The sequence below is a fragment of the Spea bombifrons genome, chromosome 5, assembly GCF_027358695.1.
Source record: "Spea bombifrons isolate aSpeBom1 chromosome 5, aSpeBom1.2.pri, whole genome shotgun sequence".
NCBI lineage: Eukaryota > Metazoa > Chordata > Amphibia > Anura > Pelobatidae > Spea > Spea bombifrons.
Genome location: NC_071091.1, coordinates 105,979,640 through 106,005,030, shown reverse-complemented (window position 1 = coordinate 106,005,030; position 25,391 = coordinate 105,979,640). Strand labels below are relative to the sequence as shown.

The window sequence follows — 25,391 nt, the reverse complement described above, 5'->3', positions numbered from 1 at the left end:
ATGTATTTGCATTTTTTAGCTACTTTTGGATGTAATTTTCTGGTTCTAGAAGCCTTTGGTTCATTGTCTTCTTATGTTTTTGTTTTTAATACAGTTTAGAGACCCCTTAACCTTTCTCCGAGCTAAATGGATTCTATTCCGAAGGGTGGCTTATGAATAAAATCGTCACATAAGGCTACGGCTGCCATCTTTGTTTAGAACACTTTAGCTACATTACGATAATAATGTAATGTAATAACATCATATTATTTTTGTCCTTTGAAGCAGAAGAGCAGGAAAACTCCCGCAGGGTATCCCTTGGCTCCGGATCTCTCGTGTGATTTACCTGCTATTTTATTTTTCATGAGACTTTTTTTCCAACTAATATATAAATGTATATATCTATATATCTATATATAAATATTCATATACAAACAGTATATATATATATATATATTCCTTACAACCACAGGGCAATAACTGAAGACTGTGGCTTTTTTTTACTTTATTTATTTGTATTTTTCAGTTTGTAACGTAGTTTTGAGAAATTAAATGCATTTCCGTGGCTCCTTCAATGCTTGGCTAGCATAATCACCTATTAGTTAAATGAGATTAAAGATTATGTGAATGACTAAATAATTAGAAGTTTGTATGTTTTGGAAATGGAAACCATGCTGCAAGAACGCTGAGACAGCAAAATGCGACGGGTCTCTTGGGAGGTCATTTTGTGCTCCGTACCCAACTTATTAAATAGATTCATTCATATTTTTGGCTGGGAACACCTAATTGTCATTTGACACAAAAGCAGGTACTGATAGGCTGTTGCCATAGAAAAAGAAAAAAAATGATAAAAGGTTCTGTTTTGTTTTATGTGATCGGTAGACTCTTGCCTTCAGATTTGTAGAAATTGCAGATTTACCAAATTTTGGTAAATTCTAAAAATCGTAGGAACCTCTGAAAGGAGACAAGACCCCCCCACAAATCGGACAAAATTAAGCAAAAAGCTCTGAATTCTCCTCTCAAATTTGTGGGAACACATTCACTCACACTGTCACACTCACATTCTTGTTCACTCTCTCTCTCTCACGCTCTCTAAATGTTTCCCTACGATCTCTGCCAACAACTTCTGCTCCTGCCGGCCACATCCGCTTCTGCATCTACTTGGGCATCTTCTTCTGCATCGTCTTCTATCTTCTCCCTTCTCTGGTCGGCAGAAGCAGAAGTGAACGGCAGACAAGGTAGGGAAACATTTAGAGAGAGAGAGTGAACCAGAATGAGATTGTTGGAGGGTGAGTGAATGAGAGTGTGAGAGAGTGAATGACGGTGTGAATGTGAGCATCAAGCAACAAATTTCTTTCTTGAATTAAAAATGCCCCGGAATTTTCGGCCCAACGGAATGGGCAGGGAAAGTAATTTGTTGCCTGAAAACAAACCGAAAAATGAGTGCAAATAATATTTAGCTGAACCATCTTTAACGTTTTAAACGAGTGAGACTCAGAAATGGGTGAGTTTATTCTGTAAACTGGGAGTTTGCAGGTGAAATGAAACATTTCAAGGGATGAGACGAGGACGCGTGGGGTTGAAAAGATAAAAGGACGTGTAATATGGAAACAATTTTGGTTACTTTACTCTTGGTTGACCCAATAGGTCCAGCGGCCACTAAAGTGGTGCCCACCGTAGCCCTCCAGCATCGATCACTCAGACAGAGGAGTAGCGTTTGGGAAGTTGTGTTTCAGCTGCCGCAGCGCGGGTCGGAGCAGTGTATTAATAACATGAAATGAACTGGCGGCTCTCGGCGTCTTTAATGGAAACGCAGATCAATAGAAAAGGAATCACATAATATAAAGTTAATACCAGCGGCACTTAGTGCTGAATCATGGCTAATCCGCCACACTTGGCCGCAAATGATATTCACCTCAATCACCAGCCTTATTACGTTAGACACTTTCTGGTTTAGCATCGAGTGTCGGTATAACGCAATCCGACCCGCCGTCTTTTTTATTCGCCCATCGGTTAAAGTGACAGGAATGCTTACTCGGTGAGGTTCAGCCGTGCGTTCAGACATCCGCACCGAGGCTTTTTCATCCCTATTCGAAGGGACGCTCCAGTATGCTGAAGTCTTTTCCGAGTACTTAATATTCATTCTTCATCCTTAAAACCCCCAAAACTCGCCTTCAGGAGAAGCTGCAGCTCCAGTTCTGCAGCATAACGCCTCCTCCATGTTTCAAACAGCCAATCACTGGCAGGAAAGCGTTTCCATTAAAATCAATGGTAGCGCTTTACATGCACACGGGAGTATTGTTACCCCCTGGAGCGTTTCTCGAGCCAGCCAACATATCTCCTGCACGGCTGATAGGTGGGGAGATGGGGTAAAAGGGCAAATGCATACGGGGGGATTCTGCAAACATGGACCACTCAGCTACTATGTGCATTAAAGTGAATATCATGGCTGGAGAGTCCTTTTAAAGCAGAGAATTATTCAATACATTAAATCACGGGCAAGGCTTGATTCTGGGTCTCCTGAAAATAGAGACCGCTGTGATACAATGTTACCCCCAAACCTGTCTGCACCCGTACCTGTGATTTTATTAAAGAGGCACAGATCTATCGACGAACAGTGCTGATTAATAGTGCAGATTTATCAATGAATAGTCGGGTATGTAAAGCAGCTGCTGCGAGTTATGGTAGCCTTAGAAGGTGGTAGATAAGTGGAAGAGCCTCCCAGCAATGGGGGGGTAATGCATGGAGGGGGGCGATTTAAACAAGGTAGGCAAATGGCTTCTCTGAATCTAATCCTGATTATTACAGCTGTAAAAATGGGCAGACTAAATGGGCCGAATGGCTTTTATCTGCCGTGAAATTCAAAGAAATGATCTTTATTCCCGGAGCAGCCTGATTTATCAGCTTCTGTTTGCAGAATAATATTTACACTCAATGGATTTGCTCCGGAACCACAGCAGATAGGGGAGCTTCTGGGGCCAGCTTTAGACCGCAGGGTGTTAAAAAGTAGTTTCTGCCGCTTACCGAGCATCCTCGCCAATTTTTCATTTTTTTAACCCCAGCTGGTGTGATTCCTTTTTAGTTCTAGATTTTAAAAATAAAAATTAATAATAATAATAAAATGAATAATTCACATAATGAAAGCTGACGGGGAGACTCAAAATCTTGTTAGCGATCAAAATATATATTTTGGACCATTTTTTAAAATTTATTAATTTTTTTTAAGCAGAATTTGCCAAATATCAGAAAATTGATAGTACGTTCGGCTTCCTCTGCTGATAGGCATATAAGAAATGCTAAATCATTTGTTGCCAGGCAACCGTGACTTAGCCTTGACTGTTACAAGTCGAGCATATCCAGTAGCCGGCCCTTTAGGGGCTGATTGGATTCCCGGAGACATGGACCTTATTAGTAACATTACAACAAGAAATATAAAAAAAAATTGTGTGTTTAGGTTTAATTCATCTTATATACCGTCAAAAACAGTGCGGAGGATAGAAACTGGTGCCCAGCCCCACACAGAACATCAATTGTACTCTCTGGTGAAATAAACACACAAACCGTTGTGCATCTGTCACATTATTGTGTGAAAACAACACTTTTCAGAAGATTATTTTGTTTCTCAGTTAACAACCTATGAGTCGTCTTCTGTGTCACATGACAATTAAGCTTTCCTGGCAATTAAGTTAACTTTTTTGAGCGGGTCTCTTGTCTCCAAATCGTTATGTGATGCTCTACTTATGTAACTTATGTCCTGTTTGCCCATTGTACAACGCTACAGGATATGGCGGTGCTATACAAGTCATTAATGTTATTTTTTTTTTATGATTACAAAATGATTTCTGGGAAGAGTTTAAAAAATGGATAATAAGCTACTGGTCCAGGAGAAGATGGACCCTTGTAGAGAAATATATAGAAATATATATATTGTAAATGAAATGCATTATTCCGCTAAATACCTTACTCAGTTATATAAATAGATATGAAAGCGTCACAAAGTCACATAAAATTGTACAATTGCAAATTCCCAGCCACACCTCTGAAGCTAGAGTGCCCCCTCTGGCCATCTGAAGTACTGCGATCTGCCCGGCTGCGACGATGTTAAAGAAGAAACCCCACTGCTCAGATTCACCCTAAGACATCTGTATCGCTTTGCCGTTTGGGTTATTGATCCAGTTGGCTTTTTTCCTGTCAATACCAGCGATCTCATACAAATCTCACGCTTTTTTTTTTAGCATCCACTGGGAGGCTAAACAAGAGCATACTGCTCATTAAATGAGAAATCGCTCCGGCTCGCACGGCCGCTTCTCTCCTGATTAATAAAGGTTTCTGAGCATTTATACGAATGCAGCATCCGGGACGATTGTTTGTGAACAAACCCCCCCATTGTACGCAGTAATCATTAGAGGATGGGGGCTGTGCGCTTCATTAATCCCAGTGATGAAGAAGCGATCCATAGTGGTTGCTCGTGTACCGCAAGCCGGGGGTTATTTAATGTGACGTTATCTTCCTTTTTTTGTATATATATATATGGTATTTTTTATATTTCATTTTTTATATAGATTTACTTAGCGATTTACAGTTTTTAGTTGGTATTCTCAGGCAAAATCAGTTATTTAATAATTAATTTAATCAGAAATTAATTAAAAAGAAAACATATTTTTCCCATTTTTCTATATATATATTTTTTTTTATAAAAAAGGAAATTCGGTAAATAAGGAAATAAATAAATAAATAATGGCACGTTGTCTCCCTCCTCCTCCTCCTTCTTTTAGAATGGCCATCCAGGTGGACAAGTTCAACTTCGACGGAATTTCCGAGCCCGATGCTGAAAAGCTCGAGTTTGCCAACCAAAAGGAGATCGAGGAAGAGCGGCACCTCGCGAAGGGTTTGGAGATCAACAGCAAGCTGGGCATCCGCTGGAGGATCATATCCTTTGCCAAGACGACCTTAAAACTTCTTAATTTGGTCTAAAAGATCCGGGGATGGGGCAAAATGTTTGACACCTTGTTTTGTTTGGAAAGAACCATTTCTGTAATGATTAATGAGCATTCTAAGCCTTACGAAAGACGTGAAACGCCCCACACAGCGCTTTATAACCGGATACGTTGTGATGCAATAAGGGTTCCTTCGGCTTGGGTCGGTTTAGTCGAACTCGATACCTTTTATTGAGCCAACATAGGAAAAGATGTGACGTCTCATAAGCCTTTGAGACCTCATCGGTCTGTTCGTAAGATGGAAGGTTCCAAAAGCTTAAGCGACTTTACCTCTTGTTTTATGACGGCCCAATCAAAAGTTCTATTTACTTCTTCATACTTCTATATAACTTCTTATTAAAGGGGAACTCGGGTCCCACTCAGCCCCTGTAATTGTAATTACTAATTTTTTTATGACATATTTCAGGGATTCCGCAGCTCTGCTCTCAGCAAAACATTTTACCAATTAGGTCTAATAAAAGACAATTTTGTGAATTTTAGCAGTTTTTCTTAAAAAAAAATTCGCAAATTTGATTGTAGTAAATATTACTATAGAAAGCAGTCCCGCTGATTTAGCTCCTTGGTAAGTACTATAGCCGTGAAAAATTAGAGGACTCGCCAAACTTATTGGTCATTATTATTCTAGCAGCAGCCCGGGAATCTGAATATGAACACCTTTTATACTTTTTAGCTCGTGCGCTCCTCTAGTTTGTATATTTTTTTCATAGATTATCCAATTTTTTTTTAACTCTTTGTAAATATCACTCTTGTTCCCTCTATAATTTTGCTACCAGTAAACCAGAACATTTTAATGCTACTGATTCGTCTTAATCTTGATTCCTGAAGGAGGTAGAGGCACCCGACGTGGCCATTACCATTGCGCTGAAGGGGTTAATGCTCCGAAAATTTTGGGGAAAGTTCAGGGCGCTCGCATCCCGCTTTGAAAAAGACGCTCCATAGGTTTAGGTCTCTCTATAAATAGTGAAGAGCATATAATATTTTATATAGGAGAGTAATGTACGGGATCAGAATGTATAGTTCAAAACACAGAGAGCATTGTCTTCTTTTTGGGGAAGTTTATCATGGGCCATTAGATGGCAACTTCCATCATGCCCAGCCAGCTGTGTGTGGCGTGACAGCAGACCAGGACTGCCTAAAACTAATCTGTTGTCTAAAAGCATGCTGGGATTTGTAGTCCAAAACTAGAAGGGATGCTTAAAAAAATATTTTTTATTCCAGCATTAGATTAAAAAATGTATATATATATTCCAGGAGCCATGCATCCAAAGTTCTAAAAAGTCTAAAAATGTCATTAATAAAATATTAGTCAGGGCCGACGTCACTGAGAGAGAGAGAGAAAAAACTCTCCATGATTTTATTATTATTAAAAAATAAAATTAAAATAAATAAATGAAATGCCTCTGTTGTAAGGGCTAAACCTTTTTTGAGTGCTTCGTTTGGCTTTATGATCGATGAGGCTTTCAGTGGCCCCCGTGATAAAATATTCAGCATTTTAGAGCGCAACGCAATCAGCGTTATCTCAGAGACACATTCACTCAGCGAGAGCGACGGCTGAAATCCCGGTCTCATCACGTCTAATATAATCCTCCGTCCCTCGGCCGTCTGCCTCTCCTGGACCCCCCATATCCGGGTGGGATTCTTAAATAAACTGGTTTCCATGGTGATTGCTCCACTTTTCGAACCTTTTTGTAAAATCGCTATTCCCCCCCAATCCTACATTTTAAGTAAATAAACCCAAGTAATGGTGTTGAAAGATTAAAATAAGCAATATAAATCTGTCAGAAACCCGCCTCATGTGGGAGCAGCCATCTTAACTTTCCAATCGCAGTATCTGCAGGATTATTCCTCCCCTGTTGTTAAGTCACTGATTGTTTTTGAGCACACACTTAGAGGTAGTTTTCATAAATTAACCCAGTTACAGTAAAAGCTGTCATGGTAACAGCTTCCATTTAACCCTATGTATGAAGGCAGTCTCTGTAAAACGTAAACCACCTTTCAAAGGTTTGGGGTACAAGGACGTTTCTGGCTGTAACATAAATACAAAAGGGTTTTCTAACCATCAATTATCCTTTTAAACTTAAACTTGGATCAGCGAACACAACGTGCTATTGGAAGACAGGAGTGATGGGAGTGATAAAGGGCCATTGGAACACAGGAGTGATGGGAGTGATAAAGGGCCATTGGAACACAGGAGTGATGGGAGTGATAAAGGGCCATTGGAACACAGGAGTGATGGGAGTGATAAAGGGCCATTGGAACACAGGAGTGATGGGAGTGATAAAGGGCCTCTGTGCACCTATGAAAAGATTCATGCTTTCCTTTAAAAAAAAAAAAAAAAGATGGGAACTTGTAGGTGACCCCAAACTTTTTTTTTCTAAAAAAAAAGTTTCTTTACTGTTGACCAGCGTGTGCGTATAATCGAGATGTATCCAGTTTCCCCAACCTATAGGTGGGGGGTGTAAGACTTTGTGATGGATTGATGGTTCTATGTCCTGATCATTATATTGAGTGTGAATGCATAGTTCCCTGGCACCCATAGAGTTAACCAGAAGTGAACTAATATACCCCAAATAATGGCTGTGAATAGATATGAAATGAGCTGGTTTTTTTTTCTGTTATCTTCCTCTTTTTGTCGGGAAGATTTGTAGGAAAACTTGTCGGTGGGCATCCCTGATTTCGTACGGACGGGGCTGTGCTCAGCAGAGATTATGTTCAAGGCACAGCAGTCTCCTTCATGTGGATAATTGGTTTAGAATGAAATGTTTGTAACTCTGAGAAGCGAGGCCGTTCGCCACAGTTTAGAGGATCAGAGGAGCCGAGTCGAATGATTCTCTTTTATTTAACGCTTATATCGTTGGCCTGTTAACTGGGAGATACAATTCAGCTCCGGGTGATGGAATATCCCCACCCGACTTTACTAATGTTTAATCAATGAATCCCGACCCCTATGCATTATGATCAGGGGGTGCATAATCCCGACCCCCCCACTTTATGATCGGAGCGGAGATTAGAGGGTGTATAATCCCGACCCCCCCCCCACTTTATGATCGGAGCGGAGATCAGAGGGTGTATAATCCCGACCCCCTGCTTTATGATCAGAGCGGAGATTAGAGGGTGTATAATCCCGACACCCCCCCCCCCTCCGCTTTATGATCGGAGCAGAGATTAGAGGGTGTATAATCCCAACCCTCTGCTTTATGATCAGAGCGGAGATTAGAGGGTGTATAATCCCGACCCCCCGCCGAGAGGGTGTATAATTCCGACCCCCCGCTTTATGATCAGAGCGGAGATTAGAGGGTGTAAAATCCCGACCCCCCGCTTTATGATCAGAGCGGAGATTAGAGGGTGTATAATCCCGACCCCCCTGCTTTATGATCGGAGAGGAGATTAGAGGGTGTATAATCCTGCCCCCCGATTTATGATCACAGCTAAGAACCTTCATGTATTAATTAGGAAAAGTAATAGGTTTTCTTTGAGGTGAACGATTATTTTCTGAGGTTTTTAATCAGATTTGACACCAATGCTTATACCTACAGGATATAAGGGGGGTGGTTGATATACGTGGGGCGTAGTAGGACGGGTTAGAACGATCTGATGGCCGTGCACCAAGAATCTTGATCACATTCTCAGCTCGCAAGTATTTTTCTGGGGGGATTCCTGTGACCTCCTTCGCTGGATAAAGCAATTCGAGACAAATCAAACCTCACGAGAGCGTCGCTACAATGTACGTTCTCTCAAAAAATGGAAACATTTACATTTAGATTGAAATAATCATGCACGCTGCGGCGGGACGGAATTACATGGGATAGAGAGGAACCCGCGGGAGGTCAGGGCAGGTCAGGGATTAATGGCTTCTCCATAGAGCCGGGCATCGTTTTTACATTTTAACTTACATCAGGTAGCAGAAGTCAGAAGCTGTAGAGTGATGTACGTCGGTCATACATGGTGGCTTCCATCCTTCACCTCTCCCTGTTCTCCACCTTTATGTAATTAATAAATAAATTCAAGGCTTTACCCAGCGAGGACGTAAATTCCATGATCTATGAATCTAAAACAGAAAAGGAAAAATGTATATATCTAAATATATTAAGTTTAGTTATTTTATCTTTTTGTGTTGTTTGTATAGTTCAGGTTTCCTATCTAAGCATCCGCAATGGATTCAACCTCAAAAGTGTTTATTAGTATCACAAAAGCCATTGGGGATTTTCTGGAGAGGTAGGGGGAGGTAAATGGCATCATAATTGGGGCAGTTCTGGAGACCCCATCTCCCGAAGGATATGGAGTTTCTAAGGGAGGAGGGCGACTAAAATGGGGAACGGTTTGCAGGGACTGAGGGACCTCAATGTGTCTGGTTTGGAGGAGAGAAGAGAGAGAGCGGTGGAGACGTTAGAAGAAGAGGCTATAATCCAAAACTAGAGGGTCAGACTTGAATCTAAGACGCGACCAAGGTTTGAGTCTTTACATCATCCGAAAGGTTATTATATGTTGTCCTCAGAAATAATTACACCCAACTCCCTCTCTTTTCTGTTGTCGTTGACGGAACAGTACCCATAATTCTATATGTTGCCTTTGGGTTTTTTACGTCCCAAGTGCGTCATTTTACATTTATCAACGTTAAACTGCAGCTGCCGCACTCTCGGCTGTTCCCAGGTATGGCCATACATTGTGAGGCCCTGTTTATTATGAGGAATATTACCAGCAAGGCAGTGTTTTTTTTTTTTTTCTTATATTTTTGAGGTGAAATGAAGCAAACAGCCCCGTAGATTGTTGTAAACATGTAGATCCTCTAGTGACCTTTCCACCGGTGAAAGTATTCCTATCACCCAAATATCATCCACCGGTCCAAGTAATCCTTCCCGGCTGCATTAGACAAAGCGCGGAGCGATCCTCTCTCCACGTACCGAGCAAATGGAATTGTGTGTTTGCAAAATATTGTAAAACAATCATGAGTTTAATAATAAGATTAAATATGCAGCAGTCTCGGAGACATTAGCTCGCTGTTAATGCGCGATATAACTTAGTTATACTGTTGCCTGATTTCATTAATAATGCATGTTGTGTTCTGTTAACAATCTGTGCGGCGCGGCTCGGAGCAAAACGATGGGAAGCTTCTGATTTCTACCGCCGTGTGGAAACTCAAAGATATAAGTAATTTTATTTAATTTCATTTTACGCTGGCTGTGCATGATGGGAAATGCAGTTCACAGCAGCCGGAGCGCCAAACCGCTAACTAGTTGTTTGGGTTAACGTGCATTAACCTACACAAAAGGTGTCGTAACTAGCATTAATATGCTTCCGGCTTTGGGTAGCGGGGGCTGGGGAGGGATTTTTACGTAAAAAGTGGTCCGGAGATTCCACGTTTCTGATTGGCTAATCACAATAATAATGCCCGCCTCCATTTACATGCAGTACAAATGCCTTGGACCCCAGCACAGACCGTCAGACCCCCTTCTCAGCTTGCCCTCGATCCCCGCTGCCCGCTAAAGCTGTACAGTGGGGTAACAACTCAAGGCAGTGGGGCATTTCCCGAAAAACGGGACTGCCCTGTTAAAAATGGGACAGTTGGGAGTTATATATTCAGGATGATATCGTTTATTTAGAAGGAGACCGCTGTGTGCCTCTGGAAACGCAGAGATTGTCCACTGCTTCATTCGCTCGTTTCCGATATACTTTTTTTTTTCAGTTTTGAAAGCTGAAGATGGCAAAAAAATCCTAATTATCATATTTGAAAGATTTTTTTTGATTATTTTTATCTCACTTTGTCTTCGTTGACTTATTTTACATCAATTAAAACGTGTCATTATACTCCGGTTATTCACCCGCAAACATCGCTGAAGAGGCATTCGTGTCACGGAGCGGGGGTTCTTCGTCTTTGTGTCATTTAACAATCCCGGCCAATTAATTAGGGGGGGAAACGTGAATTTTACACAACACAAAAGCTCACTGATTGAGCCCGCTACTGTCGTGCGAGAGACATCAGGGTACGGTTTTGTGTGCTAATTGAACTTAATTTTTTAAATTTTTTGTGGAATTCCTTACAAATCTATTCATGGATTATGTGTGAATAGAATTTACAGGCATGTTCCGCCACCTGGACCTGCGGGGTTGGAAACAATCTGTAGCACTAGAGGCTCAAACAATGCTGGGAGAGAACAGGAAGTGGGTAACTACTTCCTGTTTGCGCCAACAAAGGCGGTCCGTACTGAGGGATCAGAGGGGAATTTGCATAAAAGTCAATGCAGGCTGACCCCAAACCTTTGAACGTTAGCGTGTGTGTGTGTATGTATATATATATATATATATATATATATATATATTACATTCCAGTCTATATACATTAGGAGAAGTTAAAATGCACTCCACTACATAAAAATGGGCTCCGATATTGATAATTTTTTTTTATTTATTTCTTCACGTTTTTGGCCCACGTTTTCCTGTTTTTGAATCTCCCTTGCAGATGAGCCGTTACTGTAGGTGAGAGCGCCTCACATCTGCTCGTCCTCCCAGGCATCCACGCCTGCACCTCTGTAAATAAACCCATCTGCTCGCCGGGCCTTTCCGGGCTCGTTCGGGTTGTCGGTTGGCTCTCGTGACCCTGTTGCTCCTCTTCTCAGCAGAGCTGATGCTGCCGTTTGTAGCGTTTCTGGAATGTGATTAAAATGCATAATCGCAAAGGTCGGATATTCAGAGATACGGAGAGACAAACCTCTGCTATTCCAACAGCTGTGGACGGGAGCTCCCATGATGCTTTGCGGCCTTAGATTAGGTGCATTATAGGTTAAAATATGTTTATTTGGACCACATTCCCTGAGAGCCAGAACATGTCCAGATGTGAAAGAAGTATTTTGCGCGGCCCTGTGTTAATTAGAATTAGAGCTCAGCAAAACATTGGGATTCGGGTTATTACTGTATACAGCACTGGGGGTTATATTACTGTATACAACACTGGGGGTTATATTACTGTATACAGTGCTGGGGGTTATATTACTGTATACAGCGCTGGGGGGTTATATTACTGTATACAGCGCTGGGGGTTATATTACTGTATACAGCGCTGGGGGGTTATATTACTGTATACAACACTGGGGGTTATATTACTGTATACAGCGCTGGGGGGTTATATTACTGTATACAGCGCTGCGGGATATATTACTGTATACAGCGCTGGGGGGTTTATACTTCTGTATACAGAGCTGGGGGTTATATTACTGTATACAGCACTGGGGGTTATATTACTGTATACAGCGCTGGGGGTTATATTACTGTATACAGCGCTGGGGGTTATATTACTGTATACAGCGCTGGGGGTTATATTACTGTATACAGCACTGGGGGGTTATATTACTGTATACAGCACTGGGGGGTTATATTACTGTATACAGCACTGGAGGGTTATATTACTGTATACAGCACTGGGGGGGTTATATTACTGTATACAGCACTGGGGGGGTTATATTACTGTATACAGCACTGGGGGGTTATATTACTGTATACAGCGCTGGGGGGTTATATTACTGTATACAGCACTGGGGGGTTATGTTACTGTATACAGCGCTGGGGGTTATATTACTGTATACAGCACTGGGGGTTATATTACTGTATACAGCGCTGGGGGGTTATATTACTGTATACAGCACTGGGGGGTTATATCACTGTATACAGCACTGGGGGGTTATATTACTGTATACAGCGCTGGGGGGTTTATACTTCTGTATAGAGCGCTGGGGGGTGATATTACTGTATACAGCGCTGGGGGGGTGATATTACTGTATACAGCGCTGGGGGGGGTGATATTACTGTATACAGCGCTGGGGGGTTTATACTTCTGTATAGAGCGCTGGGGGGATATATTACTGTATACAGCGCTGGGGGGGTGATATTACTGTATACAGCGCTGGGGGGGGTGATATTACTGTATACAGGGCCGAGGGTTCTGCTGGAGGAGAAAAATATTTCTTCCTTTTAAATTTACAAGTTGAGCCCAAGTTCCCTTTCATGTCTATTATTTATTGGTATCTTGAATTAAATAAAACTCTGCAGGTCAATACATAACTTGTTAATAAGCCAGATATCTGAATTATAGTAAATATTATAGATCCCAACGATTTCTGGACCTTTGATAAAGAAATTTTTTGAACGTCTCCAAACCAATACCTTTTTTGGGGGGGAACAATCTTAATAAGTGTATTTTTGTAACTTTATTACTCTCCTCACTGACGTACTAAATAACCAATCGGAATCCCTTTTACACAATTCACTTTATGACGTGAGAGTCCCCTTTTCCTAATCCCCTTGTAGAGGTTGAATGTTTGGTTGGCCGGACTATTCTCGTTTAACGTTTATTCTTCGCTGACCTCTTGACCTTGATGCTGAATTGTATTTTTTTTTTCCTGCGTTTTCTGTGATCGCATTGTGTTTTTCTCACCTTAACTTATCATCACCCATCTCTGAAGCGTGAAGGTGAAGCAAGCGTGGAAGGCGTTTTAAATCAACTGGTTCTTGAGCATCTCCAGCTGGCTCCTCTCCAATGGGGTGAGTGATTCTTATAAATAAAAACGTGTTTAATTTTGTATTTTAACCCCTTAATGACAAAGCCCGTACATGTACGGGCTCAAAATGCATTGTTTTCAATGGGTTTAGCGACCTCCCATTGTCCTTTAGGGGTTAAACATTTTAAAACCCCACGCAATCACAACTCGTTGATCTATTAGCCGTAGAATAAATTCCTTGATACTGAAAGGGAAATTCCCACCTTTCTGTCCCAATAAAGTATTATTAAGTATTTAACTAATCAGGGTGGATTTGATTTAGATCAAGTCGATTTAAATTACAATTTAAATTCATGATTTAAATCACTAGTCAGTAAGACGTAAATCATGATTTTAAACGTAAAGACTCATTCCTGCTGGTATTTATAATCTTTAATATTTGCAACTAGATAACTGAAATTGTTAAATAAAATATTGTAAGAAATACTACATAACTAAGCTTTATATCATGCTGAATAATCATTTATTTTATGCAAAAGCATTTTTAATTAAAATACATTTGATAAAAATCACAAAAATCCAATTTAAATTATTTTTTTTATTATTTTTTAAAAATGATTGATTTTAATCCAGCTTGTAAGTAATACATACTTCATTCTGTCTTGTAACCCCCGTAAATAGTAATTTATCTCCTACCTTAATGTTTCACAAGTGTTAAGTACCCTATTTACAAAAGTAACCAAAGGGGGGAAAAAAACAACGACCGTTTAGAAAATTCTAAATACAAATTTTGTTGTTACTTTGGAAAAAAAAAAAAAGAAAATGTTTTCGGTCGGCTGAGCCATTTGAAAATATTTTTATTTCCAAATATGTTCATTTATTTCTTCAGTTTGTGGCGTTCCTTGTCTATTAATTCTGTATTCAACTGGAATATTACAATATAAATTCAGCATGTAATCTACATTTTTGAAATTACTTTTTTCATATTGGTTTAATTTTAGTTTAAATACTATTTTTATAATGTATAAATTATATATATATATATATATATATATAAATCTATGTTTGACATGTTCTTTTTGTTGTTGTTACAAATAAGACCCAGTTGGGATGTAAGGTCATGTAGGGTCTTCCCGTCGGAACTTCCAGGTATCCAAAACTTGCACCGTTTAATTTTTTTAATCGCGTTCTGGCTTGTCGACCTGGTTCATTAAAGAATGTTGGAAATGCGGCTTAATGAAACTTGGCAGAAAACACAACGCATTTGTCATGGTTAATTTCCGATCGGAGCAAACCTACGAGCTCTCCATGTATCATTGATCAACTCTTTCTATATGCAGCCCGTCCAAAGACTACTTTAAATAATTTCTCAGGGTAATGAGCAGAACGTGGAAAGTAGGGTTCCTTGAGATACCTGTCAGGAGAAATAAGAAATCGCAAAGATGTGTTATATTTAACCGGTCTACAGTGTTCTACAGCGTATAAACGTATAGTTCTCTAATATAAGAATCGGAAGCTCCAGGTTGCCGATGTTCTAAACAGTAAAGACTGTTATTGTTACGTGTGACTGTCATTGTTACGTGTGACTGTTGTAGCTACCATGGGTAGATTGTCCCTTTGTACTTTTTCCACTGTCTGAAAACTAAAAGGTTTCACAACTGTATGGACAATCAAAGTTTGAATCATAAAAACCATTATCCCTTGGAATATTAGTACATTAAACCTGCTTAACCGCCTTCTGCGCTTTGACACCAGACTGTAGCCATCCCTACAATCCTCTATACGTAATTATGATATATGAGCTTTGGGAACAAAACGAGGGCCGGAATGTGGACAGATATTCGTTAACCAACCACCAAGTTGTGACTTAATGATCTGCAACAAAGTATTAAATGCCTCTTAAAGTTTTTTTCTGTTAGAGACCCCAGGACCTACCTCTTCCCGTTGACCGCTGGTCCATGTTTTTGCAATAGTTTCCAAACTTTTGCCACATTTTCTTGTTTTCATGCCACGTTTTCTTTGTTGCCTGTAGATATATTCACATTAGGTATGGGGGGGGGTTCAGTTATTGTCCACACAGTGAAAACTATGCTCTAACTGCTATTGTAAAGCAGTCTAAGAACTTTGTGTTTGGAACCGTGAGGTCCCTTTGTCCTCCATCTTTTCAAGAACTTAGAGCCTACAGCACCCAAGTCCTATCATCCTATTAATATCATCAATTAGTGTTGTATTTGTGTTAATTTGTCTGTGAAATAAACACAGAAGCTGTGATTTTGTCCTAACTTTGGTCACAGGGACGTTTCTATATTAACAAGAAACAAATATTAAACAAATTGGTTAGAAGCGATAATACTCATGGGCTCCCAGAGATGCAGAAACTAAAACCAAGGAACCAGGAGCAGTGCTACAAAATTATGTATCAGATACACCTATAGAATGGGAAATATGCTCATTTTGCTGCTAATTTTCAGAGGAAGAAATTGAATATAAAAAATATATAATATATAAGGTGGTTGTTGTTTTCTGTTTGCGTGGATGCTCTGGGAGCTGAAGTTGAAACTGTGTTAGATCCATGTTCATACTTGGTATCGTCCAAGGTCCGGCCGCTTGCCCTCTGAACCCGACACCCTTTCCATCGGTCGAGGGCAACAGAAGCCATCGCTTGTCCTTTCCCAACGGCGCTCGCCTATCTCTTAGGACTGACTGACCCATGTTCAACTGCTGCTCATGGAACCGTCTCCACTTTGGCCTCCAAAGCTCTCGGTGGCCCTGGTGTCTGAAGGCCAATGACTGATAAATCGCAGTGCCCAATACAAGACAGACACAGTGGGTGACCATATGCCAAGCATGTCTAAATACCCTCTCTATATTAACCCCTTCTCATTGTGTACATGGTATATAATACCCTCTCTATATTAACCTCCAATACTTCTTCTCATTGTGTATATTGTATGTAGGATAATAGATTATTTGATCACCGTTGCTAAATCCAGAACTATTGTTGACAGGAGGTTTTCGTGACCAGAATTTTAGTTTTTTTACCTATTTTTTTTATGGAAGACTAATCTGTAACATGCTTTAAATACCCATCTACAGTAACTGTAAGCAATATACAGCTAATTACAGCACCATCGTAATGTTCATGAGAATGAAGAACTCCGCAAACCGTTCGTAAGTCTCTCTAATTGTGCCGAGGAACATGAGATAACGCGGCTTTGGGTCTGAATTACAGTTTTTCTAATTACCGGCCCCATTAAAGCCCCCGATCCGGATTACCAACACAAGGTTTATTCTGGAGTTGTTGACCCGATCCACGCCTGTGATTTTTAACCAGAAAGGTGATGTTTGCTGACCAAGAGTCGCTCGCAGAAAGAAATTAACCGGCGAAATACGTAACTAGCAATTCTGCTTGTCCGGATGACCTGACCCAGGCCGGGCTGCCATGTAACGGCGTTCTAATTGTTAGTTTGATGATTAGAATCCTGGCAGCTCTTATCACGGGGTCTGTAATGCTTTATTCTGTTATTAATCAACGCAGCGCGGGATCGGCACCAACTTCTGAATTTGATAATTTTCTAACTTAAAGCAGCATTGGAAATATCATCCCCAGTTCTGCTGAATGCCCGAATGCTTCGCAGAATTTTTTTTTTTATCATGTAAAACGTTGCCTCGTTCATAATATTTCCGGGAATGTTTTATTGTCATGTGACACACAAAAAAAAGGCACTGATTGGCTGGCGTCATATAAAATGAAAAAAGCCGTCCCAGAAGCCTCCGTGTTGTTTTCTGTGATTAAACTTTCAGAGGAAACGATAAAATAGCAGATCTGCCCAGGTTTATTACTAGAAGGACGGACGGAGCTGTGGTTGTTAAATAGTCCCTTGCTGTAAACGTTCATTACGGTTCTGACATCCGACGTACAATCATGGAAACCTTCCTGTTTCCTCCAAGAGACAAGTCTCTGATCATCTTGTAGGAAGCTTGCCATTTTCCACCCGGTCGTGTCAGTCACGTTCTTTAACGCTCAGAAATGATTGTCATGTTTTTTATTAAGCAATTTTATGATAAACACGTAGCATGCACGATCCTGAAGTGTCAAAGCAGCACGGCACGCTGACGGTTCCTTTACAAGATACGCGGAAATGTGTTTATAGACAGAGGAACTGAACGTGAAATCGATACGTTAATGTAATATGATTGTGTGCGCGGGGGAGGGGCAACGTAAATTTGTGTGTGCGGGGGAGGGGCAATGTAAATTTAAAAGGACCTCTCGGTTAAAGTGTAGCTGGTATGTCTCTTTAACGGGCAAGATTGACAAAGTGGCAGATATTGTGGTGACTGATAAATTAACTTGTGGAGTGTCTATCAGATTAGAAGCTGCTATAGTCTTGTGTTGCAAATCCTACACGACAAACCGGCCGTCAGCTGCCAGCTCACCTCTCTCGTCTCTTCCTCGTTCTCATTCTGCCTCCATCAAAAGGCAAAAGGGGGGGATAAATAAATATAAAAGTAAAGCTAGCACCATACCTGATGCTGATCCCGTGTGGATTATTCAAACTGGTTAAGCAGGCGTGTAACAGTAGAGGAGTTGAATGGCTTAGGGCCACAGTGGCTCTGGACCCTTTGCGGAATAACCCTGTTGATACATTATATGGGGCCGGTTTAGCCCTTTCTATAGGAATCGGCCCTTTAGATCTAAAATCTATAGATAGAAAACAGGGGATGAAGTGTGTGATCACAAACTCACAATAATGTTTAGTAAATTGATTAATAAATCAACCTGCGCATGCATGGTGTCTGACGGCTCAGCTTCTCCGCAGGGGGTCGGCTGTCCTGAGTACAACGAACACGTGCGCGCTGCCGAATTTCTTCCGTAGTTCCCAAGTGTCCCGCTTTTCAGGGAACATTCTTGATTTCCAGCAACAGAGTGCACAATGCCAGCCAGCAGCGGCAAAGGCTAGTAAGATATTTTCATGTATAAAACAGGGTACTGATTCACGGGAGGAGGATATCGTTTTGCTCAATGGTAAGACCTCAACCTTAATTATCATGCTACTGTGTTTAGTAATTTAGCTCTCAGGGTAACATTTCCTGTTTTTGTGCCCGTTTACCTGTGAAGGAATTAGAACGCTGACCCCAGAAGTCGCGTTACCATTGCACCGCTGCATTATTCAAGCTCTGCTTATGCCCTGTGTTAGCTGTACGGAAAAACAAAGATGTGTTAAGATCTGTTCTTACAGAGCAAAATGCTTCGGCTGGAAGGAAATCTGCTGCGGAAAATGTTTTCTGGTTGAGCGGCTCTGTTTGATTGGACCAGCATTATAGCGCATCATTCGGTGCCTTGTAATGAACGGAAAACTGTCAGTTCTGTAATCTAGTCAGTCTGCGGATCTCACCCTTAAAACCACTTACTCCATGGAGCGTGCCTTCCTGCGCAGGCGAATCCCCTGGACACTTCGCTAGTCCGATTCATTGTACCGGCCATTTGTTCTCCACGGGATCTTTAAACCTCAGACTGCCAAAAATCTCTAAACCCCTGCAGTCCCCATAATGTTGCTTGAAATGTATGCTTTTATTCCTGTCTTCCCTTTTTGCACCTGAAAAGAGTTCAGCATTGTGTTTGATCCGATTTAATCAATGTAAACATATATTTTATTAGTTCTCCGATAGACAAAACATTTATTACGTATACATTTTTTCTGATATGACTGGTAACTCAATGTCATCACTGCATTTAATCTTGCTTTACCTTTTCTTTGTTCTTTGATTTCATTTTCCTCTTTCATGTCCCATTTGCTCCTCTTTTTTTTCTTTCCCTTTTCTTCTTTCATTTGCTCTTTGCTTTTCTTCCTTCCCTTTTCCTTTCCTCTTTGCCTTCCTTCCCTTTTCCTTCTTTCCTCTTTGCCTTCCTTCCCTTTTCCTTCTTTCCTCTTTGCCTTTGTTCCCTTTCCCTTTGCCTTCCTTCCCTTTTCCTTCTTTCCTCTTTGCCTTCGTTCCCTTTGCCTTCCTTCCCTTTTCCTTCTTTCCTCTTTGCCTTCCTTACCTTTCTCTTCCCTTTCCCGTTGCTTTCTTCTATTTTCTTCCATTTTCCTTTCCCTTCCTCCTTCCTTCCTCTTTTTCTTTCCTTCATACAGTCATATAATCATATAATTATTCTGTACCCCTCTAGTTCAAAATCATCCTTATTAAAATTAAGTAAAAGTATAGCTAATTCTGCCAAAAGAGCAGCATTGAATGAAAAGAGCCTTCGTTTTGTGGACATGCTTTTCTCATAGCGTTTATCGCTGACATTTTACAGATGGAGCCATTTCCGGTGCCATATTTTCATGTATCAGGAAGCACTGGAGATTTTGCTTAAGGTCTTCTGGTTCTGCCATCGCCTACAGAAAGGACCGTATAGGAACCATATGTAAGATAAGATGTAATGTCGGCCTCAGTGAGACATTATGCATCTCTGTTATACCTATTCTACATACAACTGGCTCAGCCCACCTCGGTAAGACCACCGACTGTACATGTACGGTGCTTACCCCGCTGAATTCCGCGCTGGCCCATTCTTATTTCCTCCTGATACTTTTTGGAATGTTCTGCGCATGCCGTTGTGTAGTGTCTCTCTCTCGGCTGTACAGACGATCGCAGGTTATAGATGTACGACGGGAAAATGTTTAACAATTCCTCCGACGCCTGGCACTTTGCAAACCGCGCAGTTTTCCCTCTCGACCCAGGAGAGCCGGGTGCCGCGTGCCTTCATTGCCATATTCTAGCTTCGGGGTGGAGGAAGCAGTTTTAATAACGCAAACAAAGGCAATGGGGCAGCCTTGTGATACCAATAAATGCATTATTATTTCCATAATATAAAGCAGCAGTTGGCTGACAGGCCGGGGGCTAACGATGAGTTACAGCATCACTTCTAAGTGTTCCGAGTTTATTGGAAAAATACATATTTAATAGGCTTTGAGACGAATAAGTACGAGCATCCATAATCATGCGAGTCTTGGGTTTGTTTTGTATCCTATCCAGAAAATGCATTCAGTATAACGAACCGTCTTCTTATAGGTTGGTGCAGAAACAGCCGCGGGTATACAGTGAATAAAAATGATACTTTGTATCTCTATGGGGCACTATCTGAGGGTCTTAGTCTTCTTAAAGGGGGATAAATCAGTCCAACAGCCCCCTAGCAAGACAAGACCACGGGAATCAGGACGTACAAGTATGCTACATGGACAAAAGTATTGGGACGCCTGACCAACAGGGACTTTGATGACATCACGTTCTAAATACACAGACATTAATATGAAGTTGGTTCCCCTTTGCAGCTATAACGGCTTCCGCTCTTCTGGGAAGGCTTTCCACAATTTTGGGGAGTTTCTGTGGGAATTTTTGCCCGTTCATCCAGTAGAGCGTCTGTGAGGTCAGGGACTGATGTTGGATGAGACGCCCGGCTCACAATCTCCGTTCCGGTTCATCCCAAAGGTGTTGGATGGGGTTGAGGTCAGGGCTCTGTGCGGCCGGTCAGGTTCTTCCACCCCAAACTCATCCAGCCATGTCTTTATGGAGCTTGCTTTGTGCGCTGGGGCCACGGTCATGCTGACAAAGTTGGAAGCAGAGCATCGTCCAAAATATCTTGGTGCTGAAGAGGACATCCTGGTAACTTTGTTTTTCTAACTGTACGTCCAAAAGGGAGTGAATCCTTCGAGGGCCGAGTTAGACAACCCTGCCTAGGTCTTTCCTCCTAGGTTATAGGTTATTCTAATAAGTCTCCTAAACTGTCCAAAACCCCTCTGGCTCATTGCCAACGTACCTCTTTTACTTTACTTCCTTTCGTATCGTCGGCTTGCGTGGAGATCCTTTATCAGGATTTTAAATGAATATTCTACTGCGGAATCTGCCGGAATCGTGTAAGACAATGGCGAGAACGTTATTAATGGACATGTAGGAGACCGCGCGGGGCCTTATTCTGTAGAAAACACAACTAAAATTAATTCAGTAGCATTCTTTAACCCTTTTCTTTCCTCCCACTTTACCATGCTACTAATCGGCTACTGCGGAATTTACCCTTTGTATGCTGGGCTCTGTGTACAGTACCGAAGGGGTTAATCTCTGTTAATGAGGGGGCACTTTGAAAAGCTAACAAGACAGTTTCATGTGTCCGCTGGTTTATAAATAGCCGGCCTCCAGTTCTGCCCCCCCTCCCTTTAGCTGTCTGTCATTGATACTCTCGATCTCCATGGAAACTGGGGGAAAAAATAGAATTTACTTACCCTGGAAAGACAAACAGATTGAGAGCTATTTTTGGAGATTATGCAAACACCAGCCAAAAAAAACCAAAAAAAAAAAAACGGTAATCTCCGAGGAGCCGTCTCTCCACCAATCAGAGAGCTCATCCTTTGCCGAATCGCACGTTAAATGACCACACAAAATTCTCACATTCCCGATTATTACCTCAATTTAACGTAACCATGAAAACGAGACCTAATTGAGTCGCCCAGCAGGGGAGGGATTAACCTCAGTAAAATATTTTCATATTAGTGACTTGGTTTTTATTTAATTAAACGATATCAGTATGCGATACGGGGCTAATTAATGTAATTATTGTCAATTCAGGCTTTAATATATATATAATTATTATACTTTTTTTTTTTAATTGAAAAGTAATTTTTTTTTTTAAATTAGTAAATCCATAGTTGTTTTTTAGTATAGGAGAAACATACCTCCCAAGTGTCCCTGTTTAGTTTGACCAGTCCCTCTTTCATACCCCCGACACATCCAGATCTGGCTCTGCCTTTGGGAGGTGGAGGAAAAGGCAAAGGTGGAAGTGGGTGGGGCAGGAGGTGAGGACCCCTGCCTGCTTTACCTGAATGGCCACCCCGCTAGCGTCAGGAGGTGGCCACCAGGTAGCTGCATCGGACGTCTATACTACAACAGCGCAGGCCGCCGTTCATTTTACAGATTCCTGGGCCGGTTAGTGGAGATCAGGGAACTGGGCCATAGTTTCACGTTTCTCTGAAAGTAATCGGAGACGCGGTAGACAGATATTAGGGTTTAAATGCCTCCCGTGACGTGTTGTGGAAACGTCACCGGCCTGCAGAGACGTTCATTCTTTCTGGCCGGTAAACGCGTTCTCTCATTCCTTCCGGAGAGCGCAGGCGTCGCGGCGCTAACCGTGTCGGAGCTTGTTGGGCTGTTTCTGGGAGACGTCACGTATTAAAATCACCCCGCGTTGTGTAACGGCCCTCGCCGTATGTTCTGACATCAGCAGATTAACCCCTTCGGTGCTGCATTTTACTGTACTGACAGTGAGTGGTAAATAAGTGGAACAGCCTCCCAGCAGAAGTGGTAGAGGGTAATTACCGCAAGGGAATTTAAACACGGGATAGGCATACGGCTCCTGAATCTAAGATTAGACCGACGACTGATTAAGGTTTGAGTCTTTACAGCAGGAGAAAAACTGTCAGACTAGACGGGGGCCAAATAGGGCCGATCTGCCGGCAGATTCTAATCATTAAGTGGTATCAGTGTCCCTGTGCCTTCTAGCCATTCAAACGGCCAAAGAGGAATGATTTTGTGTGATTCTACCAAATCTTTTTAATGCGTACCTCCCAAGTGTCCTGGTTTTTGCAGGACAGTCACTTTTATGTAGTTGCTCCACTGTCCCGCTTTCCATGAAGGAGGTAATGTGGATCGCGGTTCTTTTGGTAAGAATGCCTTTTATCAGCAGATCCAATGTTTTTTAATATCCCCGTGTGCGTTCCGTGTGAAAGAGCCCACACCGCTCACTTATTAATTCCGATTATTTCAATATTCCGGCTCCCGACCCGTTCCATTTCTTCCAGAAATATATTTTTTTTCACAAATAAAGCAGAGCGGCCGAAATACCCACAAAGTCTATAAGACCGGCTTCCTCTTCATGCGCCGCGGTTCTCCCACATATTGGAAATAAAGTTCATTATTTTATAAATTGTTTTCCTGGAAATATATTGTGGTTTTTTTTCTGGAGGATTGTAATCATGTTAACACCCAAAGCTGTAGTTTTTATTCATGAATGTTCTGCAATAACCGGACGCCGTGCCGGGCTCGTCCAGACGCTGGGGATTTTACTGCTTTTTCAATAATAATATTGTTTTAAAATAAACCAGTGGGCTGGTACGGCGAACACAATAACATACTAACACATACTCACACACATTAACATACTAACACATACTCACACACATTAACATACTAACACATACTCACACACATTAACATACTAACACATACTCACACACATTAACATACTAACACATACTCACACACATTAGCATACTAACACATACTAACACACACATTAACATACTAACACATACTAACACACATTAACATACTAACACATACCCACACACATTAACATACTAACACATACTAACACACATTAACATACTAACACATACTCACACACATTAACATACTAACACATACTAACACACACATTAACATACTAACACATACTAACACACATTAACATACTAACACATACCCACACACATTAACATACTAACACATACTCACACACATTAGCATACTAACACTTACTCACACACATTAACATACTAACACATACTCACACACATTAACATACTAACACATACTCACACGCATTAACATACTAACACACATTAACATACTAACACATAATCACACACATTAACATACTAACACATACTCACACACATTAACATACTAACACATACTCACACACATTAACATACTAACACATACTCACACACATTAACATACTAACACATAATCACACACATTAACATACTAACACATACTAACACACATTAACATACTAACACATACTAACACACATTAACATACTAACACATACTCACACACATTAACATACTAACACATAATCACACACATTAACATACTAACACATACTAACACACATTAACATACTAACACATACTAACACACATGCTTCGAGTGCAATGTCCGGGTTTTGTTCCAGGGATCAGTGAAGCAAACCAACCAAAAAATAATGAATGAATAATAAATAGACAAATCAGAGCAAGAATGCAGCGCATGCGCAGCGAATGCCATCCAAAAAAACACCGATCTGTGGGATAAATATTGGGGATTCCGTCATGCTATACGGACATATATCGCTTCGCCCGCCGCTACGTCAACGTGCCCCGAGTTTGGCGAGTCCTGTCTGATTTCTCATGGCGGTATTACTTACAGGTCCAGAGAGCCTCGGCATCCAAGCGGTAACCGGTGTAGATAGTTACTCCTGTGCCGCTTCGCTGCCTGACATAAATCACAACGTCACCGGCTGATGGAAGTGTGGGCTTTTATACTGAGCTCAGATCTGGGTAACGTTTCACAATTACTTTATAAACACTAACATTTAAAGGTCTGGGGTCACTGAGAAATGTCCCGGCTTTTGTCCATTTAAATAACATGAAGTGGATCAGCAATCCAGCGCAGACGGGGTTAATGTTGTAAATTACTATTGTAGCTGGAAACGGCTGATTTTGTAATGGAATCTTTTCATAGGCGTACAGAGGCCCTTTATCACTCCCATCACTCCTGCCTTCCAATGGCCCTTTATCACTCCCATTACTCCTGCCTTCCAATGGCCCTTTATCACTCCCATCACTCCTGCCTTCCAATGGCCCTTTATCACTCCCATCACTCCTGTGTTCCAATGGCCCTTTATCACTCCCATCACTCCTGTGTCCCAATGGCCCTTTATCACTCCCATCACTCCTGTGTTCCAATGGCCCTTTATCACTCCCATCACTCCTGTGTTCCAATGGCCCTTTATCACTCCCATCACTCCTGTGTTCCAATGGCCCTTTATCACTCCCATCACTCCTGTGTTCCAATGGCCCTTTATCACTCCCATCACTCCTGTGTCCCAATGGCCCTTTATCAC

General features: G+C 41.4%; 1 protein-coding gene across 1 annotated transcript in view; it reads left to right on the top strand.

The window, feature by feature from the left end:
* TRAPPC9 (trafficking protein particle complex subunit 9) overlaps window positions 1-25,391 on the top strand; it is a 242,591-nt gene that overhangs the window by 121,715 nt on the left and 95,485 nt on the right. The window contains exons 20-21 of the mRNA XM_053466161.1: window positions 4,755-4,908; window positions 13,418-13,508. Of these exons, the coding sequence (XP_053322136.1) occupies window positions 4,755-4,908; window positions 13,418-13,508 (245 nt within the window). The remainder of the gene's footprint in view (window positions 1-4,754; window positions 4,909-13,417; window positions 13,509-25,391) is intronic.